The sequence below is a fragment of the Zeus faber genome (assembly GCF_960531495.2).
Source record: "Zeus faber genome assembly, chromosome: 17".
Lineage (NCBI taxonomy): Eukaryota > Metazoa > Chordata > Actinopteri > Zeiformes > Zeidae > Zeus > Zeus faber.
Window position 1 is genome coordinate 4,750,445 of NC_137204.1, and position 26,260 is coordinate 4,776,704.

General features: G+C 42.7%; 1 protein-coding gene across 2 annotated transcripts; it reads left to right on the top strand.

Annotated features, from left to right (window-relative positions):
• Positions 1–233: 233 nt before the first annotated feature.
• Positions 234–25,674, top strand: LOC307242869 (serine/threonine-protein phosphatase 6 catalytic subunit-like). Of its 2 annotated transcripts, XM_080017481.1 has the most exons (7): positions 234–371; positions 9,568–9,663; positions 10,104–10,169; positions 23,214–23,355; positions 23,455–23,534; positions 24,049–24,258; positions 24,714–25,674. In XM_080017481.1, exons 1-7 carry the CDS (start codon positions 297–299, stop codon positions 24,960–24,962), a joined length of 918 nt encoding a protein of 305 aa, XP_079873607.1. In that variant the 5' UTR covers positions 234–296; the 3' UTR covers positions 24,963–25,674. The 2 variants fall into 2 exon arrangements, with proteins under 2 accessions (XP_079873607.1, XP_079873608.1); XM_080017482.1 differs by lacking the exons at positions 9,568–9,663; positions 10,104–10,169 and having other exon boundaries at positions 235–371.
• The last annotated feature ends 586 nt before the right edge of the window (positions 25,675–26,260 follow it).

The window sequence follows — 26,260 nt, forward strand, 5'->3', positions numbered from 1 at the left end:
ATATAGGGAAGCAAAGCACAGACCTTCTTGGAAAATCCTCAAGGCAATATATCGTCATGTTATTAACTTTCTAAAACAGACAGGCTTAGCAGAAAGGTATTATTTTCATTATTTTACACACTCCGGTCCAGTTGGTGGCGGTAATACGCCTACAAGTTGGTTCGGCCACCACCAATAAACAACAGCGAAGAAAATGAGGGAATAACATTATATATTTATATAGAGAGCGAGAGAGAGAGGATCTGTGGCGGAAGGGAATTAACCAATTTATCCAGGGTTATCTAGTTGTTATAATAATGGCGCCGTTAGACTTGGATCAGTATGTTGAAATTGCCAGACACTGCAAATATTTGCCAGAGAACGATCTTAAGGTGAGTAGTGGGCTGCAGTGGTTAAGCCAAGCTAACTGCTTGACGTCATGAATCCCGCCTATCGCAAATCGCTTTGTAGCGCAAAACAACTTAAGCTAGCTACCGTGGCTAGTTCGCGGTACAGTACGTCAATTAACGTCTCCTTTTGGATATAGGCGGTTGAGGCCATTCTTTATAGCAGCTTATGTCGACTTTGTCGCGTCTAATTGAGGGCTGTGTCCGGATGGGGCGACGGCCAGGAAATTCGGAAGCGGGTTTTCTAACGAAGAGTTAAATGACCTAACTGTAAGATCCATGAAGGGTAGGCCAGACCAGGGCAGAACCAATCATTGGCCAATGAACTATTTTTACTTTTATTCATTTAGATTAACTCGTACGTTAAATAGGTTACTTACGTTAATACGTTATTAAATAGTGATATATGAATAATTAATTTTAATGTATTTTAATGAGTAACCGGAGTACCTATAAATTGCGCTGTATCTGAGGTAAGTATGAGTTATATTATATGACTTGCAGATGACATCACATAAACGCAGATCGAGTCTTCTTGATCGAAAAGTAGAATGGTACTTGAACATTATCCTCGCTGAAGGGTCAGCTATAACCAGTTTCTCTCTTGGTACCCTCGGCAAGATACTGAAGAATCCCCTCGCCCCCAACATATTTATAATCCCATAACCCATTCTAACAATCATATTAATTTCCTATAGAACTTTGTATCTTGTCAAATAACACCAGCTACTACTTATTTTAAGCAACCATTTAAGTAATTTCCCCCTGGGATTATTAAAGTATTTCTGATTCTGATTAGACGCAATGGTGGTAAACAAATGCAACCTCACTGCAAATATAAAAACATAGGCTTGAAAATGGCAAAGAATGTGTTTATTTGATATTTCACTGAAATTTACAGATATTTAAGAGGCTTACGTTGAACCATAGTCCTACCTCTGTCTTTTGAACACTTTTCCTCGGGTTCTCCCTCTGATGGCTCCCTCTTGTAATGCAGCCAGATTGGCTCCTTTATTAATAATACCTCATTGGTCCATGCTTCTTCTTCTTCTACACTGTACTGGCCTAGCCCTCATGGATTGTACAGTTGGTAGTCAACTCAATGCTTGCACCGTAAGCAAGGTTTATTCCTGCCAGCCTGTTTAGCCTCTGCGATAAAAGTGTTCCTGAGAGCCAGCTAGAAAATTTTGCAGCTAGGTAACGGTGGTGACCAATGCGTTTCTCCTAGCCTGGTCAGGAGGCTAGTTTGAAGACCCACAGCCTAAGAGTGTCACTATTCAGCGTTCTCGATGAGACAGATGGTTTACTTTTGTTCAGCTTTGTAATATCATACCGTGAAGAATATATATTAATTGTATACATTTTACTTACCTTATCTGAATAAGTGTTTAATGCTATCTTCCTTATTCTAATTTTCTGGTTGCCTTTTTACTATCTGCCAGTCAATTGTCAATCAATTTACTGTACGCCAGTCAACTGTTTGCGTAAATAAGAAATTCAAATGAATAAAGGAATTGAAAATTTCGTAATGAAATAAGAATATACTGTGTATGTGTGTATGTATGTATGTATATATGTATGTATGTATGTGCTCTAATGAAAGCGATGGTTTTCTTCACTTGGCGGATGCGCTTGCAGTGGTTAATTCCACTGCAGATGGTGTCAGCGATGACCTTAAGGACTTGGTCATAATGCCAACGGTAGCACCCCTCACCCAGGGCTTTCGAGCAGCAGCTGAGACTGCTCCAGGGTCCCTCTCCTCTGGCACTGAGTGCATGGTGCTGACTCGACTTTCCCCCAGATGTGAAGGTTGGACGGGCTCGGAAGAACGTCATACACAGCCTGGATCAAGAACTTGATGCGGTGGGGCTCATCTTTCAGAGCTCGGCCCATGTCACCTTTCGGTCCACCGCTTGCTCCCATCTTGTCCAGGCTCCCTGCTACCGCATTCCAGCCATCCGAGTGGCACGCTCCTCCTTGACTGAAGCTTGTACCTCATCCTGGATCATGGCCCTCCTATCCTTCCCCTCCGCCTTATCATAGCATGGTTTTGAGCTACTGCCAAGGCCAGCCCTTTCACATGTCACCAGTGCGCTGTCTCAGGCGAGAATCAGCAACCTCGACGGCCTCTGCTGCCTTCCACTTCTGACCTGTTCTGACCTGGATGCCGGCCTGGGAGACCTTTGGGTCGCTTGTCTCCCGGTATTGCAGGACCTCCTTTGGACGGGTCACCCTGAACTCTTCATTCAGGCTGCTGATGCTGAGCCTCTGCATGTTGTCACCCGTACAGGGTGATGTTGCTCTGGCTTCGAGGAAGACCCAAGCACTTCCTTAGGAAACTACTGACTCTCTTGAATCCCTCAACAGTGGTGATCGGGACTTTGTCGACCAAGAAGGGCCAGAGGATCCGTGGAAATATGCCATGCTGGTATATCCAGGCTTTGAACTTGCCTGAAAGGCCTGACTTGTCCACCGCCACCGACCACGCTTCCAGTTCTTGATTGGTCACTCGGATGGCTGCCGTGTCCATCAGGTTGCTGTTAAACGCTTTTACCAGGCTCTTCAGTGGTTTCTCGTTGATCGATGGTATCAGGGTGCTGCCAACCCTGAAGTGGTACTTGTCGACGCTCTTACCCTCGTTTAGCACCAGGGATCTGGATTTGACTGGCTTGAAGTTCATGCGAGCCCAAGTGATCAGTTCCTCCAGACCCTTCAGGATCCACCTGCTCCCCCTGACAGATGTAGTTGTCACGGTAAGGTCATCCATGAAGACCCTTATGGGAGGTTGTCAGACACCGAACTTGGTGAGTGGTTCTTAACCTTCTGCACTCAACCTCAGCCAACTTCACCAGCATGTTCATGGCGAGCGCAAAGAGGGTCACTGAAATATATAACAACATTTTTCTCAGTAAATATATTTCTGAGGGGGCTATTGACATGAAATTTTCGCCAGATGTCGGTAACAACGCAAGTAATTCACACATACAAAGAAATCAAAACATATGTCCATAAATTACGTTTTGTGTAATAAAGTGGAATGGAACAGGGAAAAAGTATTGAACATGCTTGCTGAAAAGGGATTTTAATACTTAGTAGAAAAGCCTTTGTTGGTAATGACAGCTTCAAGACGCCTCCTGTATGAAGAAACTAGTCGCATGCACTGCTCAGGTGTGATTTTTGCCCATTCTTCCACACAAACTGTCTTCAAATCTTGAAGGTTCCGGAGACCTCTTCTATGAACTCCGATCTTCAGTTCTTTCCATAGATTTTCAATTGGTTTCAAGTCAGGTGATTGACTGGGCCATTCTAGAAGCTTTAATTTCGTTCTCTGAAACGAATCTAGAGTTTCCTTGGCCATGTGTTTGGGATCATTGTCTTGCTGAAATGTCCACCCTCATTTCATCTTCAGCGTCCTGGTAGATGGCAGCCGATTCTTATTAAGAATGTCTCAGTACATTTCTCGATTCAAGATTCAAGAGGTTTATTCGTCACATACATCTACATAATTTCATACATATATACAGCGAAATGTAATGCGGTGATTACACACAATATGTCCTCGGAAAATTTCTTTCTACTAGACCAACTAACTGATTCCTAAAACGTAATACAGTAAGTCAAATACTTAAAGAATAAAATAAAAATATATAGAATCAAATGGAGGGATAATAAAAGGGAATAGGCTTACGTATATGGGATAGGCAATTATGTATATACAGATATGTGCATTAAAGTGGCATGTGAATAAAGTGAGGTAGTGTTTGTGGGATAATACAGCACAGGATACAACAGTACGGCACAGCAATACGGTAACACCGAAGAACCCAGAACAGTGACACAGTATGCGGTACAGTATGCTACATACAGTACAGAAGGTAGTGGAGCCTATGTGTGTGGCTCAGTGAGAACCCCTGGTGAGGTCAGCGTTGACAGTCCTTATGGCTTGCGGGAAAAAACTCTGTCTCAGTCTCTCTGTTCTCGCTGTGTGACTGCGGAGGCGCTTGCCTGACCGCAGCAGCTGAAACAGTCCGTTGTTGGGGTGGTGAGGATCCTTCATAATCCTGCGTGCTCTGCTACTACACCTCCTGGTGTATAAGTCCTGCAGAGAGGGGAGTGTAGTTCCAGTGGTACGTTCAGCTGAACGCACCACCCTCTGCAGGGCCCGCCTGTCCTGAGAAGTACAGTTCCTTAACCAGGCAGGGGTGTTGCCTGTCAGGATGCTCTCCACCGCTCCACAGTAGAAGGACTTGAGGATCCTCACTGAGACCCGGAATTTCCTCTGCTGCCTGAGGTGGTAAAGATGCTGCGTTGCCTTTCTCACCAGAGTGTCTGTTTGTAAAGTCCATGTTAAGTCCTCTGTGATGTGGACTCCCAGGTACTTGAAGCTGTTCACCCTGTCGACAGAAGTCACATTAATCACCAAGGGCGTGTGCGTCCTCGATTGTAATCCTCGCCTTAAGTCTGCAATCAGCTCTTAAGTTTTGCTGACGTTCAGGTGTAGGCTGTTGTCCTGGCACCAGAGTGACAGGTCAGCCACCTCCTTGCGGTAGGCCTTCGGTAAACAGGCCCACGACCACAGTGTCGTCAGCAAACTTGATGGTGTTGGAGCTGGACCTGGCCACACAGTCATGTGTGTACAGGGAGTACAGTTGGGGGCTGAGGACGCAACCCTGGGGGGATCCTGTATTCAGGGTGCGGGAGCTGGACATGTGCTTCCCCACCCTAACCACCTGGGGCCGGGCTGTGAGGAAGTCCAGGATCCAGGCACACAGTGGAGTATTCAGTCCGAGCTCCTTCAGCTTGACAGCCAGTCTGGTGGGGACTATGGTATTGAAAGCTGAACTGTAATCGATGAACAGAATTCTCACATAGGCCCCCTTCCGGCCATCCAGGTGCGTGAGCGTGTGCAGTACCTGGGAGACCGCGTCATCCATGGATCTGTTCTGCCGGTACGCAAACTGCAACAGGTCCAAGGTGCGGGGGAGGGAGGCGCAGATATAATCCTTAATCAGCCTCTCGAAACACTTCATGACCACCGAGGTGAGGGCCACCGGACGGTAGTCATTCAGGCAGGCAGGAGAGGCGATCTTCGGGACAGGAACAACAGTGGACCTCTTGAAGCAGGATGGGACCACTGATTCAGCCAGGGAGATGTTGAATATTGTAGTGATCATCCCCATCCCCAGCGGTGTAACTCCAATTAGCCGGCGAGCTAGCGGTGCTGTTGCCAGACTCAAACCGTGCATAAAATGAGTTCAGTTCGTTGGCTAGGGAGGCGTCCACACTCGTGGCTGGGGAGGAGCTGCTCTTGTAGTTTATCGTCCGCAGCCCCTCCCACAAGCGTTTTGTGTCCCCCTGCTCCATCTGTAGCTCCACAGTCTCCCTGTACGTCCGTTTAGCGTCCTTCACCGCCGATTGTAAGATGCCCCTTTGTAATTGTCCATATTTCCCGATACAAGACCGTCGTTGTAAGCGGCCTTGCAAGCATTCAGAGCGCAGCGGATGGATTTATCAACCCACGGATTCTGGTTTGGAAATATCCAAAACATCCAACATGTTTGTTTTGAAATCCGCACAACACATCATACAGGTCTGACAGTGCTGTGTCGGTGTTCGCTTGCGGTGGGATATAAACGGCTGTAACGATGACCATGCTGTATTCCCGGGGGAGATAAAATGGACAGCATTAGATGGTCAGCTGTTCCAGGTTCGGGGAGCGGGAGAGAGACTTGGTGTTGTTGGGTTTACACCAGCATTTGTTTACAATTAGGCAGACGCCTCCACCTTTTGATTTCCCCGACTCCCCCGATCTGTCACCGTGGAACACGGAGACGGACTCGGCTGGACGGATGGCTTCATCCCGCACCAGTGGGTGCAACCATGTTTCCGTCAGGCAGAGGACGCAACAGTTCCTAGTGTCTCGTTGGAATTTAATACTCGCTCGAAGTGCAAGAAGGATGCTTGGCAGAGGTGGACGGTAAGGTTGCGTCCTTATTCTAACGCGAATGCCGCCTCGTTTACCACGGTGCTTCCTCTGTGGGCCCGCTCGTGGAACAGCGGCTCCATTTTTGTTGTTGTTGTTGTCTTCCCGCGTAGAATTTAAGCCGGCCACTCTGCTTCCACGGACAAAAATTCCCAAAGTTGTTATATCCATGAGTGCATCTCGGCCGTAAGAGGTAACTGCCGATGCTTTTTTGGCGGACATTATGATTAAAACGGAAAAATATACTAAAATGTGCAAAAGTTGACCGGAGCACTGGTGCAGGCAACCGCAAGGGGCGGCGCAACTATCGCCCTTCATCCTTCCTTCAATTATGTGAAGTCTGCCAGTACCATATGATGAAAAACAGCCCCACACCATGATGTTTCCACCTCCAATCTTCACTGTTGGTATGGTGTTTTTAGGGTGATGTAGGTCTTCCTCCAAACATGGTGTGTGCTATGACGTCCAAAGAGTTCAATTTTGGTCTCATCTGACCAGACTGGCTCTCAGTATTTCATTGGCTTGTCCAAATGTTGTGCAGCAAACTTTAAACGAGCCTCAACATGCTTTTTCTTCAGCAATGGTGTCTTGCGTGGTGAGCGTGCATAGAAGCCTTACTTATTGTTTTCTTTGAAACAGCTGTACCTGCTAATTCCATGTCTTTCTGAAGCTCTCTGTGAGTGGTCCTTGGTTCTTGGACAACACTTCTAATTATTCTTTTGACTCGTCTGTCAGAAATCTTGCGAGGAGCACCTGGTCCTGGCCGGTTGATGGTGAAATTATGTTCTTTCCACTTCCGGATGATGGCCCCAATGGTGCTCACTGGAACATTCAGAAGTTTAGAAATGTTTGTAACCAATGCCATCAGTATTTTTTGCAACAATAAGGTTGCGAAGGTCTTGAGAGAGCTCTTTGGTTTTACCCTTCATGAGATGCTTCTTGTGTGACACCATGGAAATGAGAAACCTTATTATAGGTCATCAATTAGGACTAAACCAGCTGATATTAATTTGCACTAATAGGGGGCAGGATTGCTACCTAAATACTGACAGATTTCAGCTGGTTTCTTGGCTTCCCATGCCTTTTTGCACCTCCTATTCTTCATGTGTTCAATATTTATTCTCTGTTTCATTCCACTTTATAACACATAACGTAATTTATGGACATATATGTTTTGATTTCTTTGTATGTGTGGATTACTTGGGTTGTTACCGATATCTGGGGAAAATTTCATGTCAATAGCCCCATCAGAAATATATTTACTGAGAAAAATGTTGACGTGTTTAATACTTATTTGTGTGTGTGTGTGTGTGTGTGTAATAACTATCTAGCCCATTAAAGAAGGAGCTGCTTTTTCTGTAGAATAGAGTAGAGCCAACATCGTAACGAAAGGTATAGATTTACCACAGTGAACATAATCTATATATGTAATAGCAGCCATGTGGTCATGGCATGTAATTGCTCCACATGTAGGCTTAACTGTAGTGCGAATGCATTGCATTAGGCAATTTTTAGAGTGTTGGAGATGTATTTATTAGATTCCCCAATCACCCAAATTGGAGTCACTTCAAACAAGCTTTTTGCTCAGTTGCAGGTAAAAGATTATTTATTTATTTATTTATTTATAATTTTTCACAATATGTTATCATCTTATTAGTAGGTGCTACATACCTAAATATTAGGTGCATTCATGTTTTTATATTTATTGATATGATTGTGTATTACAAAGTTAACTTAAAAGTCAGCATCGATAAGTTGCAGTGAGGCTGATGTGGGTTTGTTGTCTGTTGTCCTATGAGACCAAATATTGGTCTTGCTCAAAGTATCCCATTTGCTTCAGTTCGGATTGCACAAATATACAATGTTCCTTCTGTGATTTAGCTTGCTGGCGATTTTTCACAGTGTAATGCTGGCAAAGTGCAATGGCTGTTATAGAGTTGACACTATTTGTTTCTGCCTTTTTTTGCCAAATACACATTATGTTACCTCAATGGTTGAATTTAAGGGGGAAGGTAAAGACATTGTTTCACACACTCTTATGTTAAAAGTATCACAACACAACAGATGTACTTGTGTTTTTTGGTGCCAATGCAAATTATTGTTCTAACCACCAGTATTGCTTGTTATTGATTTACTTTTTCCAGGTCTCTTTTGTGTATTGTTGGTCATTTTACTTTTACATAAGATTTTTGAAAGGCAGTTTTTGGTTGGATCATTCAGATTGTATGCAAATGAGGATATTGCACATTCCAATGTCATGATAAATGAAAGCAGACAGTTTATCAATTCTAATTCTTTCAAACAAGTATATCTTTGACCTAGTTATATCTGCATAATATGACCCTTTTCTTATTCAGGTTACACGGCTAAGGTCTAACAGCACTAGGGTAAAATCTTAGCATCTAAATCAGGGGTGTCAAGCTTGAGGTTGCAGGCTGAACTGCACTAAATTCCTCTTTATGTGGGCTTAAGCTGGGGTTGAAAGGTGCAATGCAGCCAACTCAATTCTTTTGCACTCATAAAGTTGCAATAAATCAACTGATTAGCTTCAGCTTGTTTTTACATGCGCAATCTGCAGAACGGTAATCGTTTGTATTTTGTATTTGAATTTTAAATGTAATTTAGTATCTATCAGTATTTGAAGTAAAAGGTGCAAAGCATTTAATTTAAGACCAATAAAAGATAATTACATGTGAATGTAATTAATACATTTTTATTTTTTATGAGTTTATTTGTTTATTTATTTACCATAAATTTGAAATATCAGTCTTATGTTTAACACATGTAAAACTGCTGCTCTTGGTAATTCCAGCTCACATGTGCCTGCAGGTTCAAGTTTTAATTCTCAATCTTGTTTAGTGCCATTATTGGTCGATATTAGCCTCTTATTAGGCTTTTTACAAGATCTTTACAGTCCCTATCACAATGTCTGGCTCTTGTGAGGCTAGATTGTTATGGGTAAAATGTGGCAGCAATGTCAATGCAGCACATGCAATAATGACACAAGGAATCCTCAGGCTGTTATCAAATGTCAATGTCAGCTGTGGTATTTAATCATGCTGATTTATTTTACACTGTAAATGATAGAAACAACTTTTCCTGTCAGTGGCATATTGTAGAACATACATGACCGTTTAACAGAGTAAAAATTACTACAAACATACTAATTTTTTATATATATCTTTTTTTTTTTTTTAGAGATTATGCGATTATGTATGTGATTTGCTGCTTGAAGAATCAAATGTTCAACCAGTCTCTACACCAGTCACTGTTTGTGGTGATATTCATGGACAGGTAATGTAAACGCACTGTAATGGATCCAGAAATTTTGATGTTTTATTATTATTATTGTGTAGCTCGTTTGTGACATAATATTAAAAACCCAGACTTTTTTCATTCAACTCCTGTGGTTGACCATTTCTATTTCGTCAGTTTTTTGATTTCTTCTTTTGTTCTTATGTCTCATCTTTAATTTACTGTAGTTCAATGTGATGACACGGGTCAAAACTGTCCGAATTAAACCCAAGAAGGAATTTAGCTCAAATAGCCCCAAAAATATTTATCTCCCATTTTTGTAAACTTAGAAGTTTATAAATTAAGTGTATATAAAAATGTGATTGTTAATTATCAATCTGTCATGTATACTGTTTGGGTGTTTTAATTTATGTGATATTCTGATATCAACTTGATAGTGTGGGTGGTGATACACATTTATTATTTTCTCTTTCATCTAGTTTTATGACCTTTGTGAGCTCTTCAGAACTGGAGGACAAGTTCCAGACACAAATTACATATTTATGGTGAGTGAAATACTACTAATCTTACAAGACATTAAGACGTTAATCCATTTTGTTAATTTTGAGGAAAGTTAATGGTTCTATATTATAGTTAAAGAAGCAACCAGTCACAATTGGGTTGCTAAAGGAAGCCATAGCAACTACAATTTAATTGGCAAATGTGTCTCCTCCTCTACAACCATATTCTGAACCCAGACCTCTCTCCCCTCCCATCCCCGTAGCTATAATGTCTCAAACTGACAGAAAATATTAACTGCTATATTAGAGATGTGCAAAGGGCAATTTCGGGCTATGATTTTGTTACGTTTAGTTACGTTAGTAGACCAGTATAGACCAGCGATGGTGCCGCCACTACCACTGTCGCAAGAGATGGAATGGTGTTGGTTGATTTGGGTTGATAAGGTGCTGCTTCAAAGTACAATGGCAGCGGTGATAGTCGATCTCAATGGCATATGAGGGACCATCTACAAATAACCATTCCCAAATTCCATTTTCAAGTTCAATAGCTTTTTTTGTCATATGATTGAATGAGCATACTCAAACTAATGTTTCTGAGATCTAATTTACATTTTGCACAGCCTTTTTATTTCAAAACAAAAGCTCTTTTTATTTATTATTTTATTACATTTCAAAGTTCAGTGTTTTTAGTCATGATTAATAATGTTACAAATGAATGTTACAAATCTTCATGTTACAAACATTTTGATTTCAAAATCAAAAGGCTGTACAGGATGTTTATGTCTAAGTATTTTATAGACCTAGTCTGAGTGCTGTCATTCACATAAAAGCTATACATACAGACATGGACAAATTTGTTGGTACCCTTACAGCTCATTGAAACAATGCTTCATTCCTCCTGAAAAGTGATGAAATTAAAAGCAATTTTCTCATGTATACCTGCGTAGAGTAAATCAACTGTGAAGAGATTAAATTATTGCTAAAGAGCTCAATTATATTCTAAAATGGCCTGGACAAATTTGTTGGTACCCTTCGACGAAAAAATAACAATTTTCTCTGAAATAACTTGAAACTCACAAAAGTAATTGGCATCCATCATTGTTTATTCCATATTTAATAAAAATCAGACTTGGCTTTTGATCTTTGATCTTACAGAATATTTTGCATAATAAAACAAATGAAACTGGCATGGACAAAAATGATGGGACCCTTAACCTAATATTTTGTTGCACAACCTTTAGAGGCAATCATTGCAATCAAGCAATTTCTGTAGCTCTCAGTGAGACTTCTGCAAAGGTCAACAGGTAGATTGGCCCACTCTTCCTGAGCAAACTGCTCCAGTGGTCTCCGGTTTGAAGGGTGCCTTCTCCAGAGTGCATGTTTCAGCTCTTTTCTGTTGATGTTCGATAGGATTCAGATCAGGGCTCATAGAAGGCCACTTCAGAATAGTCCAATGTTTTGTTCTTATCCATTCTTGGGTGCTTTTAACTGTGTCTTTTGGGTCATTATCCTGTTGGAGGACCCATGACCTGCGACTGAGACAGAGCTTTCTTACACTGGGCAGTACGTTTTGCTCCAGAATGCCTTGATAGTCTTGAGATTTCATTGTGCCCTGCACAGATTCAAGGCACCCCGTGCCGGACGCAGCAAAGCAGCCCCAAAACATAACTAAGCCTCCTCCATGTTTCACAGTAGGTATGGTGTTTTTTTTCTTTGGAAGCTTCATTTTTCATCTCTGAACATAGAGCGGATGTGTTTTGCCAAAAAGCTCCAGTTTTGACTCATCTGTCCAAAGGCCCTCTCCCAGAAACATTGTGGCTTGTCAATAAGCATTTTAGTAAATTCCAGTTTGGCTTTTTTATGTTTTTCTTTCAAAAGTGGAGTCCTTCTGGGTGTTCTTCCATGGAGCCCACTGTCACTCAAAAAGCGACGGATAGTGCGATCAGACACTGATGTACCTTGACCTTGGAGTTCACCCTTTACCTCTTTGGAAGTTGTCCTTGACTCTTTTTCTACAATTCGCACTATCCTTCTGTTCAATCTGGGGTCGATTTTCCTTTTGCAGCCGCATCCTGGGAGGTTGGCTACAGTCTCATGGACCTTAAACTTCTTAATATTTGCAACTTTAGTCACAGAAACATCAAGCTGCTTGGAGATGGTCTTATACCCTTTACCTTGAACAGTCTTGTCTATAATTTTCTTTCTGATCTCCTCAGACAACGCTCTCCTTTGCTTTCTCTGGTCCATGTTCAGTGCGGCGCACACAGTGATACCAAACAGCAGAGTGACTACTTTTCTCCATTTAAATTGGCTGAATTACTGATTATAAGATTGAAGACATGTGAGATACCTTCTTCTCCTTTCGGCTCCTCCCGTTCGGGGTCGCCACAGCAGATCATCTGCCTCCAATACCTCCCGGTTCTGCGCATCTTCCTCCCTTACACCAACTGCCTGCATTTCCTCCCTCACCACATCCATAAACCTTCTTTGGCCTTCCTCTTTTCCTCTTGCCTGGCAGCTCCATCCTCGGCATTCTCCTCCCAATGTAACTCTCATATCTCCTACACGTGTCCAAACCATTTCAATTTGTCCTGTCTCACTTTTCCACCAAACTGTCCAACCTGAGCTGTCCTTCTAATGTACTCATTCTTAATCCTGTCCATCATTGTCACTCCCAATGAAAATCTCAACATCCACAACTCTGCCACCTCCAGTTCAGCAACCTGCCTTTTTGTCAGAGCCACCGCCTCTTAACCGTACAACATAGCTGGTCTCACTACCATCCTGGAGACCTTCCCCTTCACTCTTGCTGGAACCTTTCTGTCACAGATCACCCCAGACACTCTTCTCCACCCACTCCACCCTGCCTGTACTCTCTTCTTCACCTCTCTCCCGCACCCTCTGCTGCTTTGGATGGTCACCAAGTACTTGAACTTATCCGCCTTCTCCACCTCCACTCCTTGCATTCTCAGCCTTTTGCTGCCCTCCCTCCCATTCAGGCACGTGTATTCTGTCTTACTCCTGCTGACTTTCATTCCTCTTCTCTCTAATGCAGGCCTTGACTTCTCCAGGCTCTCCTCAACCTGCTCCCTACTCTCGCTACATATCACAATGTCATCCGCGAACATCATAGTCCACGGAGACTCCTGCCTGATTTCATCTGTTGACTTGTCCATCGCCATTGCAAACAAGAAAGGGCTCAAAGCTGATCCTGGATGCAATCCCACCTCCACTTTAAATGCCTTCGTCACGCCTACTGCACACCTTACTCCAAGCTCCAAGAAATCCAAGCTCACAGTTCACTGTAGCATATACAAAGACTCCTTGACTACTTACAATACAGCAATACGACTTGCACAAAAAGATTATTTCTCCAAAATAATTTCAGGAAATACAGGTAACCACAGAATGCTTTTCTCCACTATCGATCGGCTGATAAATGCGCCCCCCCCACCACAGCAGTAAGCCAGGAAATGTGAGGAGTTTGCATTCATCTTTGAGGATAAAATAACCATGATCAGAGCGAGCATCACCCCTGACGTAAACTTAGACGAGATCAGTCAATCTCACAGAAAAGAAGTAACCATGAAGGATTTCGCCTGCATTACACTGTCAGACCTCTGCAAGACTGCTGACGAATGTAGCTCAGCCACCTCCTGCCTTGACCCTATACCAACGGCATTCTTAAAGCGGGTATTTGATAGTGTCGCGAGTCACGTCCTGATGATCATAAAAAGCTTCAAGTCCCATATTAACAAGGTGACGAAAGTTTCATTTTTTCACCTTAGAAATATAGCAAGAGTAAGACCTTTCATAAACCAAAAGGATTCTGAAAAGCTGATTCACGCCTTTGTATCAAGCCGGCTTGACTACTGTAATGCACTTCTCACTGGCCTTCCCAAAGTAACTACTGAAAGGCTTCAGCTCATCCAAAACTTGGCTGCCCGACTACGAACTAGAACTAAGAAGAGAGAACACATCACCCCAGTCCTGGCTGCCTTACACTGGCTTCCAGTTACATCTAGAGTAGACTTTACGGTCCTTCTCCTCATATATAAATCTCTAAATGGGCAAGGACCAGAATACATCACCAACTCCCTTACCAACTATGTGCCCCCAAGAGAGCTACGATCATCTACTGCTGGCCTGTTAGAAGCACCAAGTAATACACAGAAGAAAATCGGGAGTGCAGCCTTCGAAACTTATGCCCCAAAGCTTTGGAATGCACTACCTATAGATATTAGGAAAGCCGGCTCGTTTGCCGTTTTTAAGAGAAAACTAAAAACGCATCTATTTACTCTAGCCTACAACTAGAGCTCTCCCGCACTGCTATTTCCACTGCACTGCTATTTCCTATCGGCTGTACCTACTGTTTTATTGCTGCACCTACTGTACCTAGTAGGCCTACCTAGACTTTTATTGTTTTATAACAATAAAAATAATGAATAAAATAAAAGCTCACACGCAATATGGGGTCCACGCTGAGTATGAGAAACCAGATTGGGGTTCTCCGATCAATATGGAAGACTGGAAGACTGGGTCGAACACGGGAGGTTTCCCGCGAGGGGAAGCTTGAGTATGACTTAAGGGTGAGTTAAGGAAAGAGGGTGAAAGGATTGCGGAGGAAGAAAAGAGGTTAAGAAAGAAAAAGAATGTGCCAATGAAGGATTTAGTCAGATAGAATGTCCATAAACAATGTTTAGAGACTCGCGGATCGATTGTGATTTTGAACAAAATTCTGAAGTTGTCTATTTACAAAATAGAGAACTTTTGGATTATCCGCTGAGGTTAAGGTCCTCTAGAGGTTGAAGTCCTCAAAACCTGTTTAAAGTCCTTCTATAATTATAAACGTAAAAAAAACTGAGGTTAGAAATTTCTAGACCTGAAGTTCTAGAAATTTACAGACACTTACTGACATTCCAATGAAGGAGACTAGACACAGACTGAGGGACAGTTTGTTGCTTTAAAATATATGTATAGGCCACAAATCTTTAGGTGTCTAAATTAGTAGACATCGACTGCGGAAACTGTGCTTTGGCTTGTTTTTAATAATTCTTATGATTAATGTTTTTGATTTTGAATCTTCTAATTCTTTTGATTAATGACTCAATTGTATATGATTAATGGCTTGATTTTAATCTTTTACTCTCTGATTAATGTTTACAACTTCTACTGTCTGACTGCCCTCATACATACATGTACCACTCTTACGTACTTCTCTGCCACCCCCGACTTCCTCATGCAATACCACACTTCCTCTCTCGGCATCCTATCATATGTTTTCTCTAAATTCACAAAGACACAGTGCAACTCCCTCTGGCCTTTCCTGTACTTTTCCATCAGCATTCAGCATGTAGTACTCTTTCCTGGCATGAAACCATCCTGCTCGCTGATCCCCACCTCTCCTCTTAACAGAGCCTCCACTACCCTTTCCTATAGCTTCATGCTGTGGCTGATCAACTTTATTCCCCTGTAGTTACTACAGCTCTGTACGTCTCCCTTATTCTTGAAGATGAGTACCAGTACACCTCTTCTCCCTTTCCAGGATTGTGTTAAACAGTCTCTTTAGGAACGCCACTACCACCTCACATAAACATTTCCATGCTTCCCCAGGTATGTCATTTGGGCCAACTGCCTTTCCACCCTTCATCTTCTTTAATGCTGTTCTCACCTCATCCTTGCTAATTTGCTGCACTTCTTGATCCACTATCCCCACATCATCCACTCAAGATTCAAGAGGTTTATTCGTCACATACAAGTACATCTCATAAAATTTGAATATCATGAAAAAGTTCAATATGTTGTCACTCATTTCAGAAAGTGAAACCCATATATTATATAGCTTCATTATACATAGAGTGAAATATTTCAAGCCTTTATTTCTTGAAACTTTTTCACGATATTTTCATTTTATGAGATGTACCTGTACATATACATACTTTCATTCATATATGCAGTGAAATGTCAATGCAACGCACCCGGTGATTACGCACAATATGTTCTAGACTGAACACAATAGCTACCTAAAAATTTCTACTTGACTAACTGATTCCTAAAACATAATGCAGTAAGTCGAATACTATAGAATAAAATAAAATATATAGAATAAGATAAGAACTCAAAGGTAATGCAGAGTGGGGGTACAAAATAGAATAAAGGGAATAGGCTTATGTATATGGGATAGACTTATGTATATCGGATAGGCTATTTATGTATATACAGATATGTGAATAAAGTGAGGTAGTGTGTGTGAGATATACAGCACAGTATACAACAGTACAGCGCAGCAATACAATAACAGTGATACAGTATACGGTACAGTATGCTTCATACAGTACAGTGAGGTAGTGGAGCCTATGTGTGTGGCTCAGTGAGGAAGCTGCTCACCCTGTCAACAGAAGTCCCATTAATCACCAAAGGCGCGTGCGTCCTCGGTTGTAGTCCACGCCTCAAGTCCACAATCAGCTCCTTTAGTTTTGCTGACGTTCAGGTAGAGGCTATGGTCCTGGCACCAGAGTGACAGGTCAGCCACCTCCTCACGGTAGGCCTTCTCATCGCCATCGGTGCTCAGGCCGACGACAACGGTGTCGTCTGCAAACTTGATGATGGTGTTGGAGCTGGACCTGAGCAAGGGAGTACAGTGGGGGGGATCCTGGGGGGGATCCTGTGTTCAGGGTGAGGGAGCTGGACATGTGCTTCCCCACCCTAACCACCTGGGGCCTGGCTGTGAAGATGTCCAGGATCCAGGCACACAGCGGAGTATTCAGTTCGAGCTCCTTCAGCTTGACAGCCAGTCTGGTGGGGACTATGGTATTGAAAGCTGAACTATAATCAATGAACAGCAATCTCACATAGGCCCCCTTCTGGCCATCCAGTTGCGTGAGCTTGGTATGCAGTACCTGGGGAATCCGCGTCATCCGTGGATCTGTTCTGCTGGTACGCGAACTGCAACGGGTCTGCAACACTTCATGACCACCGAGTTGAGGGCAACCAGACGGTAGTCATTCAGGCAGGCAGGAGAGGCGATCTTCGGTATAAGAACGCCAGTGGACCTCTTGAAACAGAACGGGACCACTGATTCAGCCAGGGATATGTTGAATATTGTAGTGAATACCGGGGCTAGCTGGTTTGCACAGGTCTTCAGTACTCGCCTAGTTTTCCGAGTGTTCACAAGCCTCAGAGCCCTCCTGACGTCATGCTCGACACCGATCAGACGCTCATCCCCAGTGGTGTAACTCCAATTAGCCGGCGAGCTAGTTGTGCTGTTGCCAGACTCAAGCCGCGCATAAAAGGAGTTCAGTTCGTTGACTAGGGAGGTGTCGACACTCGTGGCTGGGGAAGAGCTGCTCTTGTAGTTTGTTATAGTCCACAGCCCCTGCCACAGGCGTCTGGTGTCCCGTTGCTCCATCTGTAGCTCCACAGTCTCTCTGTATGTCCGTTTAGCGTCCTTCACCGCTCTCTGCAGATTGTATGACGCTGCTTTATAGTTGTCCATATTTTTGAATACAAGACCGTCGTTGTAAGTGGCCGTGCGAGCATTCAGAGCGCAGCGGATGGATTTATCGACCCATAGTTTCTGAAGAAATATCCAAACTTTCACCGTGGGAACAATGCTGTCCGCTAACGTGGCCACAAAGCTCACAGCTACTTCCATAAACTCGCTGACGTCACTTGAACTTGATTGGAACATGTCCCAGTCGATGTCAGTCAGAGCGTCCTAAAGCGCAGCCTCTGATTGGTCCGTCCACCGCTTCACTTCCCTCGTCACCACCAATTCTTGCACGATCAGAAGCCTGTAAACGGGAACCGGCGAAATCCTGGTAAGGTTTGCCCTGTTAAAGTCCCCAGTCACCACCACAGCCGTGTCTGGATGCTTGTTTTGAAACTCATCATACAGGTCCAATAGTGCTGTGTTGGTGTCTGCTTGCGGTGGAATATAAACTGCTGTAATGATGACCGTATTGAAATCTCTGGGGCGGTAGAATGGACGGCATGAGATGGTCAGCTGTTCCAGGTTCGGCGAGTGGGAGAGAGTCCTGCTGTTGTTTGAGGGGGCACCAGCGGTTCTTTACCGTGAGGCGTACGCCTCCATAAACAATATAAAATTTATCAAAACATAAAAATACAAAAATCACCATGAATAGAAACCAAATAGTACGAAATGTATTGCCCATATCTTGACACATTCAACATTAGGGATTGCACTTTTTTTTTTGTTTTATATAAAAATTGCACTTGGTGTGTGTGTGTGTGTGTGTGTGTGTGTGTGTGTGTGTGTGTGTGTGTGTGTGTGTGTGTGTGTGTGTGTGTGTGTGTGTGTGTGTGTGTGTGTGTGTGTGTGTGTGTGTGTGTGTGTGTGTTCTACTGGCTGCACTGTTAGTTATACAGTCTGACAGCCGCAGGAAGGAAGGACCTGCGATAGCGCTACCACACCCAGGAAGACAGATGATGGTCCACTCCTGTGTGCTGCAGCTTGTCCCTCAGAAACACAGGCTGAATGGTGTTGAAAGCACTTGAGAAATCAAAGAACATGATCCTCACAGTGCTCTCAGGCTTCTCCAGGTGAGAGAGAGCTCGATGTAGCAGGAAGATGACAGCGTCGTCCACCCCGATGCCAGGCTGATAGGCAAACTGGAGCGGGTCCATTGATGATCTCACCAGGGGGCGGAGATGCACAGGGATCAGCCTCTCCAGGGTCTTGAGCTGAGACGTCAGTGCCACCAGCTTGTAGCTGCTGAGGTCCTTGGGGTGCAGGATTTTCGGAACCGGTACCACGCAGGAGGTCTTCGAAAGCTGTGGTACTCTCCCCAGCTTCAGGCTCTTGTTGAACATGTGCTCCACTATCCCACAGAGCTGGTCTGCTGGTCTTCAGGATCCTGGCGCTGATGCCGCCCGGACCTGCAGCCTTTTTCTCCTGAGCTCTTTCCTCACATGGATGGTAGTGAGGGACAGATTGGAGCAGGGGGGCTGAGTGGAGGGTGTGAATGGGGGGGTTTTGTCTCTGGTAGGCGAAGCAGTGGGGGGTGGCTGTGAGCTGAGTATTAAAGGAAGGGGGGTGGGTCAGAACACCTGGGGTGCAGATGTCGGAGGTAGCAGCAGAGGTGAATAGGCCGGGGGAGGGGTAGGTGACTGATCAAATCTATTGAAAAACAAATTGAGATCATTCACCCACCTCTGATCCCCCACAGCCTGGGAGTCTGGTTCGTTGTGGCCCCAGATGGTTTTGAGGCCCCTCCAGACTCCTCTGGTGTTCTTTTGCTGCAACTGGTCCTCCATCTTTCTTCTGTAATTGTCCTTCCCCTCTCCGATCTTCCTCCTCAGCTATTTCTGTACCTCCTTCAGCTCCTCCTTGTCTCCTGATTTAAAGGCCCTTTTCTTCTCGTTGAGGAGGGCCTTTATATCCAGAGTAATCCAGGGTTTGCTGTTGGAAAAACATTGGACAGTGATGTCCTCCCCATGAGGAGCACAGAGTTCTTCCCACACAGTAGAGTGAAAGCAGTCCTGCAGGGCCTCTTCAATCTCTTTAGACCCCCTTTTCACTGCGGGTCACAACTGGTTGCCTGAGCATGAGAGGTTTGTACACAGGCAGGAGATGAACCAGGTTGTGATCTGATCTTCCGGGGGGGGGAGGGGGGATGAGTTATATGCCTCCTTAGTGTTGGCATATAACAAGTCCAGTGTTTTATTGTCCCTTGTATGGCATGTCACGTACTGGGAGAAAGTGGGCAGAGTGGAAGACGGAGAGACATGATTAAAGTCCCCAGAGATGAGGAGGAGGAGGGCATGTGGGTGGGCGTTAGCAGAGGGAGGCACATATGCCGCGATCACAACGACATGCGAAAATTCCCTCGGGAGATAGTTCGGCCTCATGCTAACGGCTAACAGCTCGATGTCCTTACAACAATGTTCTTCCTTGATAGTGATGTGCTGGGGGTTACACCATCTATCATTAACAAACACAGCCAGCCCACCTCCTTTCCTCTTACCGCTCTCCACTGTCCTGTCCACCCACAGCAGATGAAATCCGTCCAGGGAAACAGCCACATCCAGAGTTAGCGTGGTTAGGCATGTCGCTGTAAACATCATGATGCTGCACTCATGATATTCCCTCTGGTGCTGGGTCAGCGCCGTTAACTCGTCCATCTTGTTGGGGAGAGATCTTACATTCCCCATGATAACAGACGAGAGAACGGGCCTGTAGCGTCTCCTCTGGGAACGACACAGGCCCCCCCCAGGGGGCCGGGCTGGGGCGCACGGTATCTCCCGACACGGTAGTTAATAAAGTTAAAAAAGAAGAAGAACCAGAGCAGAACGTGCAATTTTGGCCTCCATTAGTGCAAACAGTGTTTAGAAATATTAACGTACTTCAACTTAACAAAAAAGTACTTAATATATATATAATTAAAGATGTAAGAGTTTAAAGAAGCTCATGAGTGAGCAGGAGCTGCTGTAACAGGCTGCCACATTATGATTTAATGGTGGACATTATGATTACAAAATACTAAAATGTGCGAACTCGACCAGAGCGTCGGCGCAGGTGACCGCAAGGGGCCGCGCAACTATCGCCTATTCTCATATTTCTTCTCTCCTGCTCATTTCTTCCTCAAAGTGCTCCTTCCACCTTCTCAACACACTCTCCTCACTAGTCAGCACATTCCCATCATTAACCTTCATCACCCTAACCTGCTGTACATCTTTCCCAGCTTGGTCCCTTTGTCTTGCTATTCAGTACAAGTCCTTTTCTCCTTCCTTACTGTTAAACCTCATACAACTCGTCGTATGTCTTTTCCTTTGCCTTTGCCACTTCTCTCTTGCCTTGCCACGCATCAGCTTGTACTCCTGTCTACTTTCTTCATCTCTCTGACTATCCCATTTCTTCTTCGCTAACCTCTTCTGATCTATGCTCTCCTGTACTTCCTCATTCCACCACCAAGAGTGCTTGTCTTCCTTCCTCTTCTCGCATTATACACCGAGTACCTTCTTGGCCGTCTCCGTCACCGCTTCTACCATTGTTTCCCCGTCATCTGGTAACCGTTCATTCCCACCTATTGCCTGCCTTACCTCTTCCCTAAATTGCATGCAACACTCCTCATTTTTTAACTTCCACCATTTTATCTTTGGCTCTTCTTTCACTCTCTTCCTCTTCCTGGCCTCCAGAGTCATCCTACAGACCACCATACGATGCTGCCGAGCAACACACTCCCCTACCGCCACTTTGCAGTCACTAATCTCTTTCAGCTTGCACCTGCTGCATAGGATGTAGTCCACCTGTGTGCACCTTCCTCCACTCTTGTATGTTACCCTGTGTTCCTCCCTCTTCTTGAAATACATATTCACAACAGCCAATTCCATCCTTTTGGTGAAGTCCACAACCATCTGTCCTTCCACATTCCTCTCCTTGACACCATACCTACCCATCACCTTCTCGTCACCTATGTCTCTGATCCCTTCGCCAAGATGCCCATTGAGATCTGATCCAACAACCACTATCTCTCCCTTGGGGACTCTCTCCACCACTACATCCAACCCAGTACAGAATTCTTCTTTCTCTTCCATCTCACACCCAACTTGGGGAGCATATGCACCGACCACATTCATTATCACCCCATCAATTTCCAGCTTCATACTCATCACTCTGTCCGACACTCTCGTCACCTCCAAAACACTCTTGACATATTCTTCCTTCAAGACTATACCTACCACATTTCTCCTGCCATCCACTCCATGGTAAAACAGTTAATCCGGGCTTGGGACCGGCACTGATGATACAGTGGCTTGTGCACCCCCAGTGGCTAGATTAAGACATGTGAGATTCCAATTAAAGAAAACAGTTCGTTTGAAATATCACTATAATGCAATTATTTATAATCTTTTCTCAGGGTTACCAACAAAGCTGTCCAGGCCATTTTAGAATATATTGATCTTTTTTGCAATTTCTCTTTTCACAGTTTCTTTGCTTTATTCTATCACATACCAAAGACATGCAGGTCCATGAGAAAATTGCTTTTAATCTCATAACTTGTGTGTGTGTGTGTGTGTGTGTGTGTGTGTGTGTGTGTGTGTGTGTGTGTGTGTGTGTGTGTGTGTGTGTGTGTGTGTGTGTGTGTTAAATTACACATTTTTGATCGCTTAAAATCAAGATTCAAGAGGTTTATTCGTCACATACATATACATACTTTCATACATATATGCAGTGAAATGTTATGCAACGCACCCGGTGATAACACACAATATGTCCTAGGAAAAATTTCTTTCTAATAGACCAACTAACTGACTCCTAAAACGTAATACAATAAGTTGAATACTTGTAGAATAAAATAAAAATATATAAAATAAAATACAATAAAATAAAATGAGATCAAATGGAATAGATAGAGGGAATATGCTTATGTATATGGAATAGGCAATTTTGTATATACAGATATGTGCATTAAAGTGGCATGTGAATAAAGTGAGGTAGTGCTTTGGATAATACAGCACAGTATACAACAGTACGGCGCAGCAATACGGCATCACGAACAACCCTGAACAGTGACACAGTATGCAGTACAGTATGCTACATAATGTACAGTAGGTAGTGGAGCCTATGTGTGTGGCTCAGTGAGGACCCCTGGTGAGGTCAGCATTGACAGTTCTAATGGCTTTGGGGTGATGAGGATCCTTCATGATCCTGCGGGCTCTGCTACTACACCTCCTGGTGTATAACTCCTTAAGAACACAGCTGTGTGAAAATTGTTTTTTTTATTAAAGTTTAGATTTTTGTTTGACAGGTTCTCGCATCCTATTCTACAAACACATTTACCTTGTGCTAGTGCTAACGTCAGCATTGTAGGCAGGACAGTGTTGCTTTCAGCTGATTACTGAAATAAAATAACACTGTAGTTCTAGTGTTAATGGTTGACATTTAATCAAAAAAATTTTTTTATCAATATATATTTTAAATTATTCACAAAATAATTTTGACAAAACATCTTTCTATCATCTCCTCAAATATGAATTATTGTTCCTTTAACCATTTCATTAGAGCAAGTTCTGAACATCATTGAATCAGATTTTTATTTTATTTTTTGTCTTCTGTCCTTCCCAAAGGGAGATTTTGTGGATAGGGGATATTACAGCCTAGAGACATTTACTCATCTACTGGCTTTGAAAGCAAAGTGGCCAGATCGCATCACTCTCCTACGAGGAAATCACGAAAGCAGGCAAATAACACAAGTTTATGGTTTTTATGGTAGGTGATGTTTTGAGAGTGTTCTGCTTCTTACGGTTTTATGAATTTTTCTTTCACAACATGATGAAATTACATTTTCATTTATGTTTTACTTTTCAGATGAATGCCAAACAAAATATGGAAACGCAAATGCCTGGCGATATTGCACCAAAGTGTTTGATATGCTTACTGTAGCAGCTGTAAGTTACTGGTGATATTTTGTTTTCTTAGTATATAGAATGCATTAACATAGTATTCAGGTTAATTATTTGATCTTGTCTGTCGGTCACGTAAATTTGCATAATTAAAAAAAAAAAGTTTTACTTCAGCCATTCATTTGGAAATTAACTTTATTATATGTAAATGGTAAACACGGGGATATTTCCCACTGATTATTTTACCTTTCCTGGTGTGGACTCACGTTCAGGGATTATTAATCCTCGTTGTAAATGTACATTAGGTTAGTTTTACACATAATTTTGATTTGACACACGGTGGGCATACCCAGCATCAACATTAAATTGACCATTACAGCAAATATTGGTAGACAGTCTGACTCTTTTTGGTTTATTATTACAAAAACTCTGCATTTCATGTGAACAGCTATATGAAGTATTTCAAACAACTCCTCTTTTATAAGTTTTGTTGTTAGTGATTGCATTTTACATTTAGTCCCAGATGTAACACCTGATTTCCTAACACCTTTCACTCCAGTTGATAGATGAGCAGATCCTTTGCGTTCATGGCGGTCTTTCACCTGACATCAAGACCTTGGACCAGATCCGTACTATTGAGCGCAATCAGGAGATTCCGCATAAGGGGGCCTTTTGTGATCTTGTTTGGTCTGACCCAGAGGACGTGGACACGTGGGCCATAAGTCCCCGAGGTGCGGGGTGGCTGTTTGGCTCCAAGGTTACAAATGAGGTAAATGGCAATCTAACCAGTTTATCAATATTGGGGAAAAAACTGTCAAATCTCTTAAAAGAGTTAGCAATAGAAAAATGTAGGCTCAATATAAAAAAGTAAAAAGCAGTCCCTAAAAATGTAGCAATGCAGAAGGTTTTTCTGCCATCCTTTACATGAGACCAAACACATTCTTTCCTGAAAATGGAGCACCCTCATGACTACTTTAATGACCACCAAAGAAGGGGATATATTGGGGCATCCTGGTGGTTCAGATATTTTCTGTACATTTTGGTTTACTAAATGCAACACCGCCCCCATTGGACAGGTAACGTTATACCCAAAATCTGTACAAGTGTAAAAGCAAACAACCCCCCCCATTATAATGAAGAAGGATTTGTTTCTGGAAATGATACTCCCACCAATGCTTTCTGTTTCATGTTCTATTATAATAAATGCATTTTCTCTATTCCTAGTTTGTTCACATCAATAATCTCAAACTCATCTGCCGTGCTCATCAACTGGTTCACGAAGGCTACAAGTTCATGTTTGATGAGAAGCTTGTGACTGTGTGGTCAGCACCCAACTACTGCTACCGCTGTGGAAATATTGCATCCATTATGATTTTCAAGGATGTGAACAGACGAGAGCCCAAGCTTTTCCGCGCCGTTCCAGACTCTGAGCGGGTTATACCCCCTCGCACAACAACCCCTTATTTTCTCTAATTACAGGAGGCAATTTTTTTTTTTCTTTTACTTTGTCCAAACTTTTTAAATTTGAACAGAGGAAGTGGACCTCAGCTCAGAAGGAGCTTAGTGTCAATCCAACTAATTTTAGAGATTCAAATGCAATGGACTTTTGGAAAAACCGAGTGAGAGTAATTATACAATTATCCCACTTTTTTTTTTTCTGTTCAAGTATACGACAATGAGATGTTTCTCTTCAGTTGTGATATGGCTTCAACAATACAATACAAATGTATTTGTAATGGAAATAAAGATAATTTCCCCTGAAGGCAATTGTAATTTTTACTCTAATTGTTGCCTGTTTCACGAGAAGAACTTGTTAATGATGTCTTACTTTCAGAGTATGATATTGAACGTTCAATTGAAATCCATGTAGCTACTGTTGTAAAAGATTTTATTTGATGGGTTGACCATATGGAAATACATTAGGTGTAATTTTGTGTTTGCCTTTTAAGGATTAAGCATGAAAGAATATGTATTGTAGGAAGCAAAATTAAGAAGATATTGTCTCAATCAATACTTTAATTTTGCCCAAAACCTGAGCTACTGAACTATCTCAAATCATGCCTTAAAATGTTACTGTTTTTAATTTATTTTTTTTATTTGAAATGATATGCAGGCTTTAAGGTGCAATTTCTTTTTATTTTGGTTTATTATATCTGCAAAAATAAATCTTATTTTTGCAATATGGCTTTATAGTCTAGTGTTTTATTTGCTATTGTGTGAACAACTGTTCCCCAGCTGTATGTGACCAAATATGAGGTTTTTAAACGCCTTTTTACTGAAAACTATTATACTGAAAATACCTGTAAATGTCACTGGTCATCTTAGTTCCGTTGACCGTATTTTGTAATTTCAATAAACATTTAATTAAACCAGCAAATATTGTATTTAATTAATGGCTCAGGGTCGATTTGCTCTGAGTTTTGGTTTTATACTTTTGAGTAATACAAATCAACCCAAGGATCACTTCAACACTTGAAGAGATGGGCATGGTTTGTTTTTCTACTCATCTTTATGTGATCACGGACCGAGTGAATTAACAATTCATTCATTTTTTTTTTATTAAGGATTTACTTTTATTCTTTATCTGCATATTGTAAGTACAAAAAAACTAACTATATTAAGTGTGGGTTATAGCGACAGAGTAATTTGACTGACTGCATATTGAGGTATATACATTTTATAGTAACGTAAAAAGTTATTTCTAGTATAAATTGTACATTATTACACTAAATCACATCATTTGGCAGACGCTTTGGTCCAAAGCGTAACAT